At 45.6% G+C, this 15584-nt stretch overlaps 1 protein-coding gene across 12 annotated transcripts in view; it reads right to left on the bottom strand.

Annotated features, from left to right (window-relative positions):
* Positions 1–15584, bottom strand: part of Agap1 (ArfGAP with GTPase domain, ankyrin repeat and PH domain 1) — a 436093-nt gene that overhangs the window by 144435 nt on the left and 276074 nt on the right. For all 12 annotated transcript variants that reach the window (XM_029539053.1, XM_021197517.2, XM_029539054.1 and 9 more), the window contains one exon: positions 5254–5422. In XM_029539053.1, coding sequence (XP_029394913.1) covers positions 5254–5422 — 169 coding nt within the window. The remainder of the gene's footprint in view (positions 1–5253; positions 5423–15584) is intronic.

Below are 15584 nucleotides of genomic sequence, written 5' to 3'. Positions count from 1 at the left end.
TTTGACTTTCAGACCGTCCTACTCAATGGCAGTAATTTTCTTCTGCAGAATCTTAATCAAAATTGTCTTTACTCATGCCTATTTCTACTTGATATATTTTTTTAAAAAACTTTTAAAACCATATTTATTTATTGTGTGTGGAGGTTGAGGACAAGTGCTGGGAGCTGGTTCTCTCCTCCACTGTGTGAGTCCTGGGGACTGTACTCAGGTCAACAGCTTGGTGTAAGCACTTTTAACTGCTGAGCCATATCAGCTCCCTGTATTGACTTAGCTGAGGTTCTTGTATCCCAGCCTGTCCTCAAGGTTGCTGTGTAGTCATGAATGACCTTGAACTCCTGAGTCTCCTGCCTCCATCTCTCAAATGCCAGGAGATATGTCCGGCCAAAACCAGCCTGTGTGGTGCTGGGGATCAGACTGTGCACTGTGTGTGAGGCAGGCATACTACTAGATGAACCACAGCCCCAGAAATAAATGCAGAGCGGGAGGGAATCAACCAGCATGAGGAACAAGAAACGCAAGGTGCATGAGGTATACGGGGTTCACTGGGAAAAGCTACCATGACAACAAGATTATAACAGTGGCAGCATTTCAACATTCTCATGGGAAAAAGAAAAAGAATCTCTAAATTTAAACAAAGTTATGAAATGGATAAAAGCAAACAGTAACAATATATCTGAGAAACTTAATATGCAGGTATCCCAAATACATAAAGAGACACATCTCTAGCCAGGTGTGATGGCGCACACCTCTAACCCCAACACTTGGGAGACAGAGGCAAGAGGACTCTGAGTTTGATGTCAGGACTAAGCAGAGAGACACTGTCTCAAAGAAACAAAACAAAACACAATCATTCAAACAAAAGCAACAGCGAGGAGCCAGGCCCGATGTCCCCTCAATACCTAGGCAGTGTGCTTGGTGTAGTGACCCCACTGAGGTGGTGGGCTCCTGGAGGGACGGCCTGGAACTGCTCCTCTCACCCCATCTTCAGAGCAATGATCAAGGCTAGGCACAGTAACAGACCAAGTAACCACGGGAGGCCACGGACACAGGGAGAAGTACTGTGTCTAACTCATAAACTGGATGGGAGGAATGAAGTCAGTGCAGAGCAGAGTTAGGCAAGCACTGTGGTACTGAGCAGGGAATACATTCTTCTATTCATGAGACCTGTAGCCGTTCCAACTAACATGACTTAGGTTACATGGCTAGATATGAAAATAAAATCTAGGGGCTTTTGCCTATGTAACCACTGAGATTACATAATAGATTTTCCCCAGAAGAAGATCAGTACCATGACTGGAAGATTTTGAAGATGGAGTGGATTAATAAACTCTCTAGGATCTGAATGAAGAAAACCACTAGGCAAAATCAACCTGAAGAAACCCAGAAAGAGCAACGAGCCCCCTTCTCCACCCCCACCCTGCCCGTAATTAAACCCAACGTTAGGGACAGGGTTCTACTCTGGTCACTATTAAATAAAGCATGTGTGGTGACATATGCCTAGAATTCCAGCACTTGAGAGGCAGAGGCAGGAGGATCAGCAATTCAATGTCATGCTTAGTTGTTTACTGAATTCAGACTAGGCTATAGGAGACTCTGTCTCAAATTAAAGAGGACGAGGAAGGAAGGAAAAGAAAGAAAATGCTAACTACCATGAGATGATTTGGTGGGGGTATTTGTGTTCCATTTGTTCTGAAGGTCAGGGAGAGAGAACAGAAATAGGTAGCAACAGCTTGGGCGGCTTGGAGGTCAAGGTGGGGTGTTGCATTTGGTGCCATACTGAACTAAGTCTGATGTAACACACTGGTGTAGAGATGCAGCATAAGGCATCTCACAGAGAACAGTGGATGGAACAGAGCAGAACCCCCAGAAAGTGCATTTCATCATGATTTAGTAATGCACACAGACGATGCAGGATTAATGAAGATCATTTAACAGGAAGGACAGGTGGCTGTTTGAATTGACAATTTGCTTATTATTTTCTATCAGATATAATGGATCCAAACAAATCGAAGGTGAATTAGAAGTTAATGATATTTTTAAAGGGTTTAATAAAAGAATAATAAAACTTAGAAATAAATGTCTATCAGCTGCAAACAGACTTCAGACCACTAAAGTATTTTTTCAACAGTTCAACGTCGAAACTACAGATGCAAGTCACAACTGCCAGACACAGGAAAAAAAAAAAAAAGAAAAAACCCTATGTGTAAATTTCAGAATTTAAAAAGTAAAAATAAAGTATTATATTTAAAGTTTTTTGCACATTATAAAATACCAATATCCTTAATATATAAAGAGCTTTCCCATATCAAGAAAAAGAACCCATTAAAACACATACAAAGGCAACACATAACATAACTACAAAATATATACATGGGCAATAAGCCCAAGAGTTACTCAGATTCACAGCTGATGGAAGCACAGACTAAACTTTACACCCAGCATGGGGTGTCTTTACCCTGTTGGCTTTGAAAATGACTGTTAAAAGCAGTACCAGGTAGGTACTTTATAGGAGATATTTCTAGAGGTTATTTTGGAAATATATAAGAACCTGACAGAGTTCTGAAGACTACTGGCTGCAGAGAGTAACTGTTGAGTGCTGAGGCTTAGCGTGTGCAAACCCCAGGTCAGCCAGCCAGCATGGAAAACTAAGTAACAATGGAATCATCATGGGAACCAAACTCCCCACACACTCAACCCCAGACTCTGCAAACATAAGACAGCAGAAAGCAAGAGTAAAGAGAACCCTCAGCTACACCACAATTATTTGGCCAACGGCTACAAAATAACTATTTTTAACTCAAAGTTCCTCACATCACTTTTCCATGTAGCCTTTTCTCACACTGGAGTGCTTTTATGAATAACAATTTCAAACCCAGGGAACTCAACTTGCAGAGTACAATTTAGAGTCTAAGAACACAAACCCATCAAGTGCCTTGATTTCTTAAGCAAAAAGCAACACATCATTTTAGATTAATGTCCAGATGTAAGAAGTCAATTTGAATTAAAGTTTCACAACATATTGGTGAAGGGGCTATCTCTTACAATACTGGCCCATACCCCAGCCTTATACCCAAGGACTAGACAGACAAATACCCAGGGATGTGGTCTGAGGTCTCCCCGAGGCTTACTGGAAGCAATGGCATCATCCACTTCGGAAGCCCAAGCCATATGGCCTGAGTATGACTGGGACCCTGAGGCACTGCGACTGATGTCATATCCCTACTTCCTTGTCCAAACTGACATATGCAGAGCTAAGAGAATCAACCAGCGGTCTCTCCGATGAGCTGAGGGAGGGATGGAAAGATCTGGTCCTAAACCTGAGGGGTGTGACTATGCAAAAGGGTCTGACTCTTGCCTCCACCCAACAGCAAGGCTTTTCCTGTGAAGAAAGCTGGAGTGAGGAACAGAGCCCCTGTTCTTAGAGAACCCGGCATATGTCTGCTGTGCTACTTGGCACTAGCATCATGTTGTGTGGCACCCGAGAACTTAAGTCTCAGGACCAAGAGGTCTAAGAACCTTAGCTGTAGTCACCATTTCCTGGCACATGCCATTACTCTTTCCTTACGGAGGTTTCCAGCAGGTTCTGCTGCCCCCTTCCCGGAGCAATTCCCTGCCCCTCCCTCCTGTCCTAGAGATCCCAGACCTTCCACAACTGCCACCCTGGCCTTCCCGTCTTTCCTGTCTTTATCCCTAACCTAAGAGTAAGTGCTAGGCTTTCTAGTCTTTGTCCCTGGACTTGGGAGCATGGGGGAACACTACAAAATTACCAAGTGACTTCGGCCAGCCACTTAATGGATACAGAGGGCCAATCATAAAGGACAAATACCTGTTACTTTTGTCAACTTAAAAAATAACTTTCCAAGTGTTATAGTCCCTTAAAATGTATCTAGCAGGTGTTCTAAATCCTTCCAGGAAACTCCCACATAAAGGTTTGTCAAAATGGGCATAAGCAAGTGCTTGCTGCTGTGACTGAGCAGTGGACAGGTATAGTGAAGAGTTAGCCAGTAGGTGACTGCCAGGGACAGGAAGAATCCTGGAGGCCAGAGACGCCGAAGTGACAGTGCACATAACCGAACTGGCCACTGTAAGTATCTCACGACTAAATGAAGGGTGATGTTACATAGCGGCGTATGGAAACTAAGGTTCTATTCATTCTCGACTTGTTCTTCTTCCTGGGGTACCATCCTCCTCCCCTCCCATCTGATGTCACTGTTTTGGGAGTGAGGAGAATAGGTCACAGAGGGTCACAGAGCAACAACCTCACCTTTCTGGAAGGAACTGGTCTTCCCCTTAGGGGAAGTCAATTTTTAATTTGATTACTAACTGCCCCCAAATCTATCATCTCTGCCCCTCTTCTGGCCCTCCTGTCTTTGTTAACACAGGTAGGTAGCCAGGCGGGCCTGGGTACTGACTTGCCCAGTACCACAAGTTACTGAGAGGCGCTGTCTGGGAGCCACATTGGGACTTGTCATGGCACCCCACTTTCACCAAGCAGCGTCATTCACCCCTGGGCAGCTCATCACGCCAACTTAAAGCACCCAGTGCTTCAGAAGCGAGAAGCCCACTCATTGTTCCAAGAAGCCAACACCCATGTTAACATCTGCAGAAAAATCCCCGGGAAGACTGAACCACATGAGAGAAGAGATTCCACATGCTGAGAAAAGACTCCAGCTCTTTTCCTGGCTTCTCTTAAGAAGCAATCACAGGAGGGCCAAAATGGCTGCCCATCACCTACAAACATGATTCGGGAAAAACAAATCGACTAGTAGAGGCTGCAACTGAACAGAGGCTGACAAGTTCCCACCACACCAGAGCCTCAGGAAACAAGGCTTTCTCTAATCCTGAATGAAAACCACCAAAGTTCTTTGAAAGAGACTAAAGAACAAAGATGCTTAGCTGACGAGAGAGAGGGCGATGCTAGTGAAGACAGAGACAGACAGTTCAGCGCAGTGAACGCCTGCGTGTGGTGCTCAGTCTTCTCCAGTTTTAAGTGTGCAGTTACCAGGCATCATTCTTTTACAACAGATTCCTCTACCTCTGAATGACCTCAACCAGCTGACCCACGTACGACACCCAGCTCTCAACCCAGCCTAGGAACGCCGCCTTGGACACTTACGTTTGTGCAGCCGTGGCTTGCCTGCCGCCACAGAACACAGGCTCAGAGGGAACGTGGCTTCAAGCCCGTCTGAAGCTACACCATCTATCTGCAGCAGGAAGTACTCAGCTCCTCAGGTACACCCGAGGCAAGCTTACCTGAATTTGGTGAGATGTGTAAACTGCTCATGTCCTTGGCCAGGCCGTTGGTTTTGGGACTGGAGATCGGTGCGCAGGCAGACGTGGCTCGGGGCGGCCTCTTCCCTGGCACCTTCACAGTAGTTCTTAAGAGGTCTATCTCCTTGCCGTGGACATTCTGCATGTAATCCTGTGTGAACGTTAAATACCCAGGAGAGATTAGAGGGAGGATGGGACCCAAGACCCTAACCATGTCACTAGCTGTCATATTCATCTGCAGGATGTGGATGACACCGTTCTTATTTAAACCCAGGCTGACCTAATCTAGGACTGGGAATGGGGGAAAGAAACAACTTATTTGGGTGTGTGCCAACTAAGATCACAAAATCTTCGTTCTTTGAACTCTTGCTTCCCAGATGGAGTTTGGGAACCTGAGCTCATGCTGTGACTTCTGAGACACAGCCTACTGTGAGGGGCCCCTGGGTGGGTGTTCCGGGGTTCTATAAGAAAGCAGGCTGAACAGGCCATGGGGAGCAAGTCAGTAAGCAGCATCCCATGGCATCTGCATCAGCTCCTGCCTCCAGGTTTCTGTTCTGTTTGAGTTCCTGTCTTGATGTCCTTCAAGGACGAACAACAATATGAAAGTGTAAGCCATGTAAAACTTTTCCTCCTCAACTTGCTTTTGGTCACGGTATTTCATCACAGCAATAGAATCCTTACCCAAGACTGGAGGTGACTGGAGGACATGAAGGACCAACAGCAAGGTAACAACAACAACAACAACAACAACAACAGTGTATTCATAGTGGGCACTGACAAGAATGTTCATGTTTTCCCGTTAACATCAGAAGGTACTCCTGCAAAGTCACCAGCATGATCATTTTTGTGAGCTGAGTAAGGACACCACCAACGGACACTCCATACTGCATGGGAAAAGGCCATGGAGTCTGCAACCCTGCACAGAGAACTACAGGCAATGGAGGAGAGCTGGGAGCAAGAGGTGGCCTTTTCCAGGGAAGAGCACACTGATTGGTTGTTCAATTCCAATCGTCAGCCCTGAAAAGATCCAGACAGGTGACATGACATGGACTTAAAAGGCTTTATCTGGGGATATATATGCATATACAAATATATATATGCATGCCATAACAACTGATGAAAAGAGAGGCCCTGACTCTGAAGGAGCAGGGATGGGGCTTACGGGAGGGTTTAGGGGGAGAAAAGGGAAAGGAGAAAGGTTGTAATTGAAATACAACCTCAAGAACAAATAAACAAGGATGCTCATCCTGTGCCTCCCATAAGAAATGCCCCCCACACAGGCTTGTGTGTTTGAACCCTTGGTCTCTGGCCCAGGGTGCTGTTTGTGAAGGTTGTGAGGCCTTTAGAAAGTGAAGGCTTCCTGGAGGAAATGAGTCACCAAAGACAGGCTGTAAGGCCTCACTTCCTCTTCCCCCTGCTTCCCGAGGACAGGTGCAATGTGACCAGCAGCCTCCTTGCTTCTGCTGAGCCTTCCTGCTCTGATGCACCGGGTCCCTCTGGAACTATAAGTTAGAGCAGAAACCCCACCCTTCCTTCAAATGCTTCTTTTCAGGCAACTGGTCACACTTCCCCAAAGAAAGAAAACAAAGGAAAGAAAAACCTAGAAATGACTCCGCCAGACCCTTGGCTCCATATGTCTGCGTCCAGCAGTCAGCGACTATCAGAGGGTAGCCCGAGTTAAGTCACTTAACATCCCATCATACAATGGAGGAAACACAATACCTGGGAACAGCATGTCAGGTAAAGAAGTTGTGTGAGCATCCTTGAAAAATGACTGTGTGCCCAAAGCCTAGCTGTCAGCCTGTGGTGCTCCTGGGAGGCGGTGAGACTTTAAGTGATGGGACTTAGGGGTTAGCACACTAGAGGTGTGCTCTTGAAAGGAACACTGGGAGGCAAGCCTGCCTTTATTCCATCTATCTTTCCTCCACTCCCTCCCCGATTCCTGCTGCTGTGTGGTGAGCAAGTATCCCCTACTACCATGTGCTGCTACAGGCTCAAGGCAACAGGTGACGTAACTGTGAGCTCCAGTCTCTGAAACTACAAACCAAAATAAGACTTTCTCCCACAAAAGTTGGTGACCTCAAGAGTATTTTGTCACAGTGATTGAAAGGTGACACAATTTGGAACATGGTCCTGCCAACTCTCTTGTGCATTACTGTCATTGCTTTACTGACAAATTAAAGTACAGTAACAGGAGTGTCACCACCACTGTCTCAATGAGGCCTCTTGTCTACAGACACAGCATTTCACATGCCCTGAATGTGCTAACCCATCACATATTAGAAAAGGTTACATCCTGAGGTACTCTTAGATAAATAATGTTTCAAGTACTTTAACAGTAGGCAGGAAGTAGGACTAGGAAGGAAGCAAGAAATAGGATTCTTGGTAAACTCGGAAATTTGTGTTGTCTTAAGTGATTAAATTCAGGCTGAGGTACCTTTAGAAGAGCTGACCATCTACCTTCTATTTGTTCCGAGTTCCTAGGCTTGCAGCTAACAGACGCAGACAGAAAACTCATACACGTAAATCGGGAAGGTCAGAGCTTTAGTTTGCTGGAGATCAGGAGGGTGATGCATACTGATGGAGTCGTGTGGGGGGGTCACAACAAGTTTGTCCTCACTCCTGGGAAAGAGGCAAGCCATCTACTGCAATTGCAGAAGGATGTCCACGGCCTAGTGGACCAGCTACGGGACGCCACCCATGACGGTTAGGCTTGACTTCCATCTTGGTTATTCTGAGATGTGTGTAGGTCAGAGAGGAACTGAGCCTCTAGGTATGCTGACAGGAAGTTCCCCAAGACTTAGCTGAGGTGGGGGACCCTGCCATGAACACAGGGGCACTATGTTCTGCTTCCTGGTCACCATGGTGTGAGCTGTATTTCCCATGCCCCGCCCCCCATGATGGTAGGATGTGGATCAAAGACGGAAGAAGTTATTATCACGGTAGATTGAAGGATAGTGTGGGCTCTGATGGGAGAAAACCGGCACCGCAGACAGCAAGTGAAACTCTTGTTTATCAGGGAAGGAAGGGACTCCAGCCACGGCAGGTCATCAGAAGAAAAGGCCACTCTTCTCATCTCTAATGCCTGCCATTATACCCACTTGCAAGGCCAACTTTCCAAACAGCGCTATGCTTGCAAACAGCAAATTCCTTCTTACGCAGTTACTCCTCTCAAATACCAACTTGCTGTAACTTTCTCCTTTAATGCAGATTCTTGACAAATTAAAATACAATAACAGGAGTGTAATTGAGCATTTATTGCTTATGAGTTCCAAAATGAGGCTAATCAGAGAGTGACTAAGCCCCAGCGTGGGCTCTTTTAATAGGCATGTTTTAACATACAATAACCAGGATATTTTATTTAAAATTATTGTAGAAATGTAGAGTCTGCTTTCAGGATCTGAACATGACGAGGGAAGACATTTATCTTGAGCCCAGCATGGGCTGGACAATCTGTTCTCTTGCCTGCGTGAGACACGGCAGCATCAGAATTGGCTGGGGTATCTATCAGAGGGCTATGAGGTTGGCTTGGTTGGTCAAGTGCTTGCTTGACCTCCAGTCTGCCTATGAGTTCGTTGCTGGGGATGTGGGCTAGATGCCTAGCCATGTTTGTGTTGCAGGTGGGAGAAAAAGTAACAGATACACCCAACTTTCACCTCTAGCCTCTGCAGGTTCGTGTGCACGCATGCACACACACACACACACACACACACACACACACACACACACACACACCCCAATAGAACAGAAACCAGAATATTCATCTGGCAACTCCTGAATTTCCATTCTGTCTTGCTTCCTCTCCCAAGAGAGAAACTGTTGTGAGTTTGATCCTGCTTCTGCAAGAGCATGGCCCTTTCATCTCTGCCTGGCTTGGTTCTTGAGGAATTAAAGCCAGGATCACTAAACAATGTGGTGTCCTTAGAAGCTGACAGGATGCGCAGATCGTGGGTGAGTGTGTGGCAGGGACCTCGCTGGGTAAAATAAAGACAGCAAGCTTATTTTGATATGCAAATACCACTCAGCTACCCTTCTCCATGTTAGCTGCAGAAAATGCTGATCGAAGATAAAAGAGGGGAAAAAAACCTTTAACAAGGCATGAGGGTAATTCAAAGCCAAGTACTTTTAAACAGCACTTAACAAGTCCCTGGGGCCCACTCAAGAGCTGGGCCCCCCAGAGGTGCCATCTCCCGACCCTCAACAGCTTGAAAAAGTAGTAATTGCAAACCTATTTGCATTTTTCTCCTCAACTTGTCCACGCTTATCATGTGGATTCCTTTTTCCAAGCTGGCACCAGAGCAAAGGGACCCGTTCCCGAACGCGCCAACAGCTCGGCAGCCATGCTTGCTGTCCCCTGCACCCGCGCCTGCACCTTTGCCTTCCCCAGTTTTTTACATTTTGCTCCTAATTACGTTGCATCTATTGCCGTACACTTAATTAGCTGCATTAATGTGATTTCTTTTCACATAGTCAAGCAATTAAGAGCTATGATTGAGTTTCATTCAATTAGCCTCAACAAACATGCTAATTGATGTCCCAGATGCAAATGAGGTGCAATGAGAGAGACCTGCTTGCAATTGAGAGCCACGTCAGAGACCCAGAGCTTTCAGCTTGCTGACAGAAGCACAGTTTAACGTGGCTCCTGCCTTCTGTAGGGTGGCCTTAGGAGAAAGACGAGGGGCCATTAGTGCCTCTGTGTTCCAGATCATTCCAGATATGGAGAGTTCACTGTCTGGCTGCTGTAAAATGTGGACTCACACTTCACAGTTAGGTGTTCCTGGCCTGGAAGGTGGTCAGCGGGGTAACATTTGGCTGCTGCAGACCGAGTGCTGCACAATCCCCATCAGCAGACAGTTACAAGGCTGTCAAGACAATTTTCCCCAAGAACCTCAAAAGCAATCCCAGCCATCCCCGAGCCTTCTGTGTGCGTGATAGCCTAGACGGTCTTCAGGAGAGGGGAAGTTCATCTTCGTCACCTCTGGGGCATTTGGCACTTGAGTTAAGCACAAAATACAGCAATCCATCAATAGTCCCTAAAAATATTCTTAGCAGATCGATTCTTGCTGCCTTGCGTCTGGAGGTTGCGTTCAGATGCCTGTGAAGGATGGCTGGCTGATACAGTCCCTGGGTTAGCCAGAGCAGTTAACATCATCTTGAAGCCAAAGCAAAATGCACAAACTACGATCCGTACTCCCAAACTGCATCTACCACAAACACAAGGCCCGAGAACACCTCGGCAGCTCACCGTGCTGCCAGTCCAGTTAGGAGAATCAACCAATGCCACTTTGGTTAAACAGATAATTTTAAAGAGAATTACAATGCTTAAAGACAATTGGCAGACAAAGTAAAGCTTTGCTGCAGTTAGATTTTCCCAGTATGCTCTGGCCTCTAAGTAAACAATGAGCTGATAAAGTTAACACTTTGCTACAATATATAATACTTTCAGATAACTTTTACAGAGATGTTGAAATTTATTTTCTTTTTAAATTACATTTATTAACTTTATTCTCCCCCCCCCCCGCCCGTGTGTGTTGTATAGATCAGAGAAAAAACTTGGGTCCTGGCTGCTGAAACCTCTCTACCTGGTGAGCCTCTCCCCAGCTTTACCTTACTTAAAGGTACAGCCAACATAACCAAACCATCCTCCTTTCTGCAGTTCAGCTTAGCAAGCTTCAGTGTGTGTGACCCTCCATGCCTGTCAGGGGATCCAGAAGTCAACAGTTCAGAATAGCTCTAGGAGGTAATTTGGTTGTTTTAATTTTATGGCAGTTTGTTCTAATGTTGCAAGAGTGATAGGGCAGTATACCTACAATAAAAAGCGACTTTCACTTTCTGAATTTCAACCAGCAAACCATCCTCCGGGTCTGACAATCACTGGGTGCCTCTTTTGAAATTGCCAGCTAAACTAGCCATTTGTTTTTTTTTGTTTTTTTGTTTTCGTTTTTGTTTTTTTTTTTTTAAATTATGTGAAGAAATGTTTTCACTTAACAGAGACAGTCACATAAAGGTTACAGTTATCTCTTAGGAAATTAAAGGTACTTCCTTGAAAAAAAAAAAGAATAAAACAAGTCTTTAAAGGAAAATAGCTGATAGTATTAGTGACTAATGAAGGAATCTGAGCTCTCCTGCAAAAAAAATATGAAAAATCTAAACCCTTATTTCTCTCTTGCCAAGAGGTTGGCATATTTCAAATACTAAACATTTTTTGAAAAGATAGATGATAGTATTAGTGCAGTATCTGTATATTATGGAATGGAAGGGACAAGTCACTGGAAATCTGCACACTTCACTTCAAAAACATCACTGTACTGAAGTAGTTGTTGCATGATGCTGTGCACATGGATGCATGTGGCCAGGCATATGTGGATAAAACACACGAAGTCAGTGATGGTGCAGTGTGATGGGCTCATTCCTAAGTTCTAGGGTGCAATACCCAGGACTGGTACTTAGAGGAACCAGTACTTAACATACGTCTCCCTCTTCTGCTGTGACTATGTGAGTGGATGCATTATACATTGAACAAGAATTGTCAGGTCTTAAAAAGGTTTGGAAAAATGGAAAAGAATATTGCTACTTCATGGCTTTCCTCTGGGAACTTCTCTCCTTTTATTTATCTATGGGAGGAAGCACACATATGGCCAGCCAACGTCTTCTGTAGTCTCTCCTTGCATTTCGCCACGTGGCTTGCAGGGACTGAAATTCAGAGAGTCAGGCTTGGCATAAGTGCCTTTACCTACTGAGCCACCTCACTGGTTTGTGAAATGTAGTTTCAGAGAACTATTATCTACCTGAACACAGAATGTGTGGGTCCTTATTTTAAATGAACTTGAACATTTAAAACTTTTGTTTGAATGCTTGACATGAAAAAAAAAAAGACCCATTTCTTATTTTCAGTGTACTTTGAAAACGTCCAGGTTCAAAAAGGAAGTCGTAGTTCATTAATTTCTGGTGTTTTTTTTTTTTTTTTAAACTCACACAAAAAGTGTATGTAAGAGAAGCCATTGTTAGATACACTGCTATTCCCAAACTCCATTTAATATATTTTTCAAAGGAAACTAATCCATAAAGACAGATATAGCAGCAGCCATTCACAGAGATCAAGCACATAGGAGAGTCCCACACGTCTGAATGATAAACAATAGCCTCATGCATAGACCCGGGCAGAGGAGAGGCGCACACCTAAAAATACCTCGGAGATGCTCAAGGACTACCGAGAATCTTCTGGCCACAGCCTTTCAGATCACGGGACTCAAAGACCACAGTTTCTCCTTCTCTCCAAAGGGTCCCGGTCACAATAGCAAGGTAGGAGGCAGCTTCAAAGCCATAACATTTCTATGAGGAATAATTTTGTTTCCCAAGACAGCTGACAGAATCCCATCACTCTGCTTTTACCAGGGCCTTCTTGGAGAAGGACACTTTGCAGTGCATGTGCACCTGACCCTGGGACATCGAGGGAACAAGGAAGCCACCAAATAAGAGTCTCACAGTGAGTGAGGCCAAGGCATCAGTTAGGAGACTGTTTGCCCCAGTGAATGCCTCACTGGTATGGGTAATTACTCCACTCCTGGTAGCCGGTGCAAGCTGGCTGGGGTTCAGTGGTAGCATGCTCTCCCTAGGACAGTACAAGGGCCAGGGCGGGCTCACCCCTGCACGTTGGCAGGGTGAATCTCTCCGTTCTGTTCACTATTGCGAGCAGCATCCAACCATAATGGGTGAAATTCCAACATCAGCCCAGGGGGATACATTATTGTAATATAAATCTAAATAGCAGAAAATCCCACAGTGAATTATGAATATACCTTTGGCCCCTTGATTGTATCCGTCTTGATTGACTTACTCTACTGAGCATCACACTGCAAGAAAGAGTCTTCTCATTTTAGGATCAATTGAACATTACCCAGTTGTAACCCATGTGTGCTCAAACCTAGCCTGTGCTGGACGAATGCTTCCGTTACGTGAAAGACTGTCTGTCACTTGAGGAGCTGCAGGCAGCTCTGAGGGCAGGGCACGCTTCACCATGGCAACCTGCACGGGCAGGGCAGTGCTAGCGGAGGACTTTAGTATTTAAATACTGGTAGAGTCGTGGGTCATCTTAGCATCTGCTCTACAGTGGTTCAGCACAGTAGTGTCCGGCTAGCCTCGACGTCTTTAAGTCTTCAGACTGTTATTGAATAAACTGCCTAGAAGCCACGCTGTAAGAAAGAACTGGCTTAGGAATAGCAGGCTCTTACAGGGGAGGGTACCATGCCTTTACCTCTGTTACGTGACCTAAGGGGGTACTCAAAGGTCACACTGGAGGCCTGCTGAGGAGTCTCCTGTTGTCGGAGCTTGCTGTGAGCCACTTTCTCAGATGCTCCCGTTTCCTTTCCTGCCCACAGGGGTAGTTGACAGCACCACATACAGATCCAACTTGCATGAGGGCAGTGACTCACGGTTTCCAAGATCTTCTCTCCCACATTGAGGTCAGAAGACAACACGGCTTCTCCAGATGAGAGGACAGGCCTCCACCAAGTAGCCCAAGTGACTGTTTGGGACCATCACCACTTTCTCACTTACTGTGGGTGTGGGGCTGGTGGCTTCAGCATCCTGGTCTATGCATCCACAGCCTTCCTGCCTTGTGGGATGATCACTATGAGGTTTAAGCTAAGGTGATACACGAAAGGCTTAAGAATGTGCCTCAGCTCTTACTAGATGAAGGCCCTCACTACTTCTGCCCACTGCTTCTTCCTCTCTTACTTTATACAGCTATTTCTTGAGCTAAAGGTGTTATTCCCAACCTTAGATAGCAGTTCCGACATGAGAAGCCATTAGGGGTGACTGTGAATCAATTTTTCACTTTACAGTATAGGGGGAAAAAAATCCCTTGAAATGCTGACATTTTCTACTTTTTCTCCCCTCTTCTCTTTGGTGGGGGAGGCATGTATCTGGCAGTCAGACATTTTTATTGCAAAACGCTGTCTGGAAAAGATGCAAAGTAAAACTGCTAAAATGCAAGGGCAGAAACCCCCACAAAACTAAGGGGGAAAAAACAAAAGGCCCCTTCCCTTTGCTTATTGAGTTCAGAGGCATAACAGGCTGCACCCTGCAGCAAATGGGAAGCTACACTAATTTTAAAGCCATAAAACGCTATCAAGTGCCCTGCGGGGCAGGAGGCTCTGAAGCTAGTGGCACCTAAATAAGACATGGTTCATTTACTCTGTAGCTTAGCCTAATGTAATCATCAGCGGTTTCTTAGCCTAGAGTTGTTAACAGGCGAGTAGCCGGCGCAGAGGCAGCCCTCCCAGCCACTGAGGGGGCTGCAGCTAGATTGCTGTTGATTAGAAAATTTTTCAGTTTTGACAAGCACTTAATGAACATAAATCGCACCTTGATTGGTTTCCTTTCGGGGCCACGGGCACACCTGAGCAGAAGAGGAGAGGCCTCCCTAGCGCCACCCTGCCCTACCTTGTGAGACCCTAGCAACAAGCGGGCAATCATGTTATGAGCCATAGAAGAAAATATTTATAAAATAGAATAATGAAATTCAATCTCTCAGAGGAAGAGGGAGAGCATTTGCTACCCCCCTCGGCCATCCTCTCCCACTGAGACCTTGGTGGTGACTGTCACCACAGGAAAACATAGGGTTTTGATTTATCTGTCTTTCTGGGGAATTTCTGGCCACAATTTGTAACACTAAAAGGCTCCCCAAAGGGAGGGGGTGCAAAATGATACAAATTGGGTACAAAGGATAGCCACTGCTATGTGCACTGTCATTTGGTATATCAGTGTTTCCTGGATTCTTCTAGAAACTTAAAGACTCAGAAACATGAGCCACACGTGGAGTCTGTGTTTACACACGTGTGCGCGCTCTCTCTCTGTCTCTCTGTCTCTCTGACCACACACACGCCCTCCATTTTACTAAAACAAGAAGATAGTTTCCATCCTCAGGAAACAGACCAGCTGGGCTCTCAGACATCTGTGACTGGCTGGTCTTCCTCAATCCTTCACCCACATCAAGACAGCTGCAAAGGAACGAGCACACATGTTGGCCATTTGCATTTACATGATCTGGGGTGTGTGATGTGTGCCTGTGTTCGTGTAATGTTCATTTCCATATTGCGGTATGTGTGGAGGTCCTGACCCTCCCCCTTGAGAAAGTCTCCCCTTTTTCTTGATGGCATTACATCAGGTTAGGGGCTCAAGAGCTTTGGAGAGTCTCCCATCCCTGCCTCTACCACAGGGAGGAAGCCGTGGATTACAGATGTGGTCCACTGGAACTGGCTGTCCATGACTTCTGAGGATTCAAACTCAGCTCTTCCCACTTCGCACAAAGT

Source organism: Mus pahari, chromosome 5 (assembly GCF_900095145.1).
Source record: "Mus pahari chromosome 5, PAHARI_EIJ_v1.1, whole genome shotgun sequence".
Lineage (NCBI taxonomy): Eukaryota > Metazoa > Chordata > Mammalia > Rodentia > Muridae > Mus > Mus pahari.
This window is presented reverse-complemented; position numbering and strand designations above follow the sequence as displayed.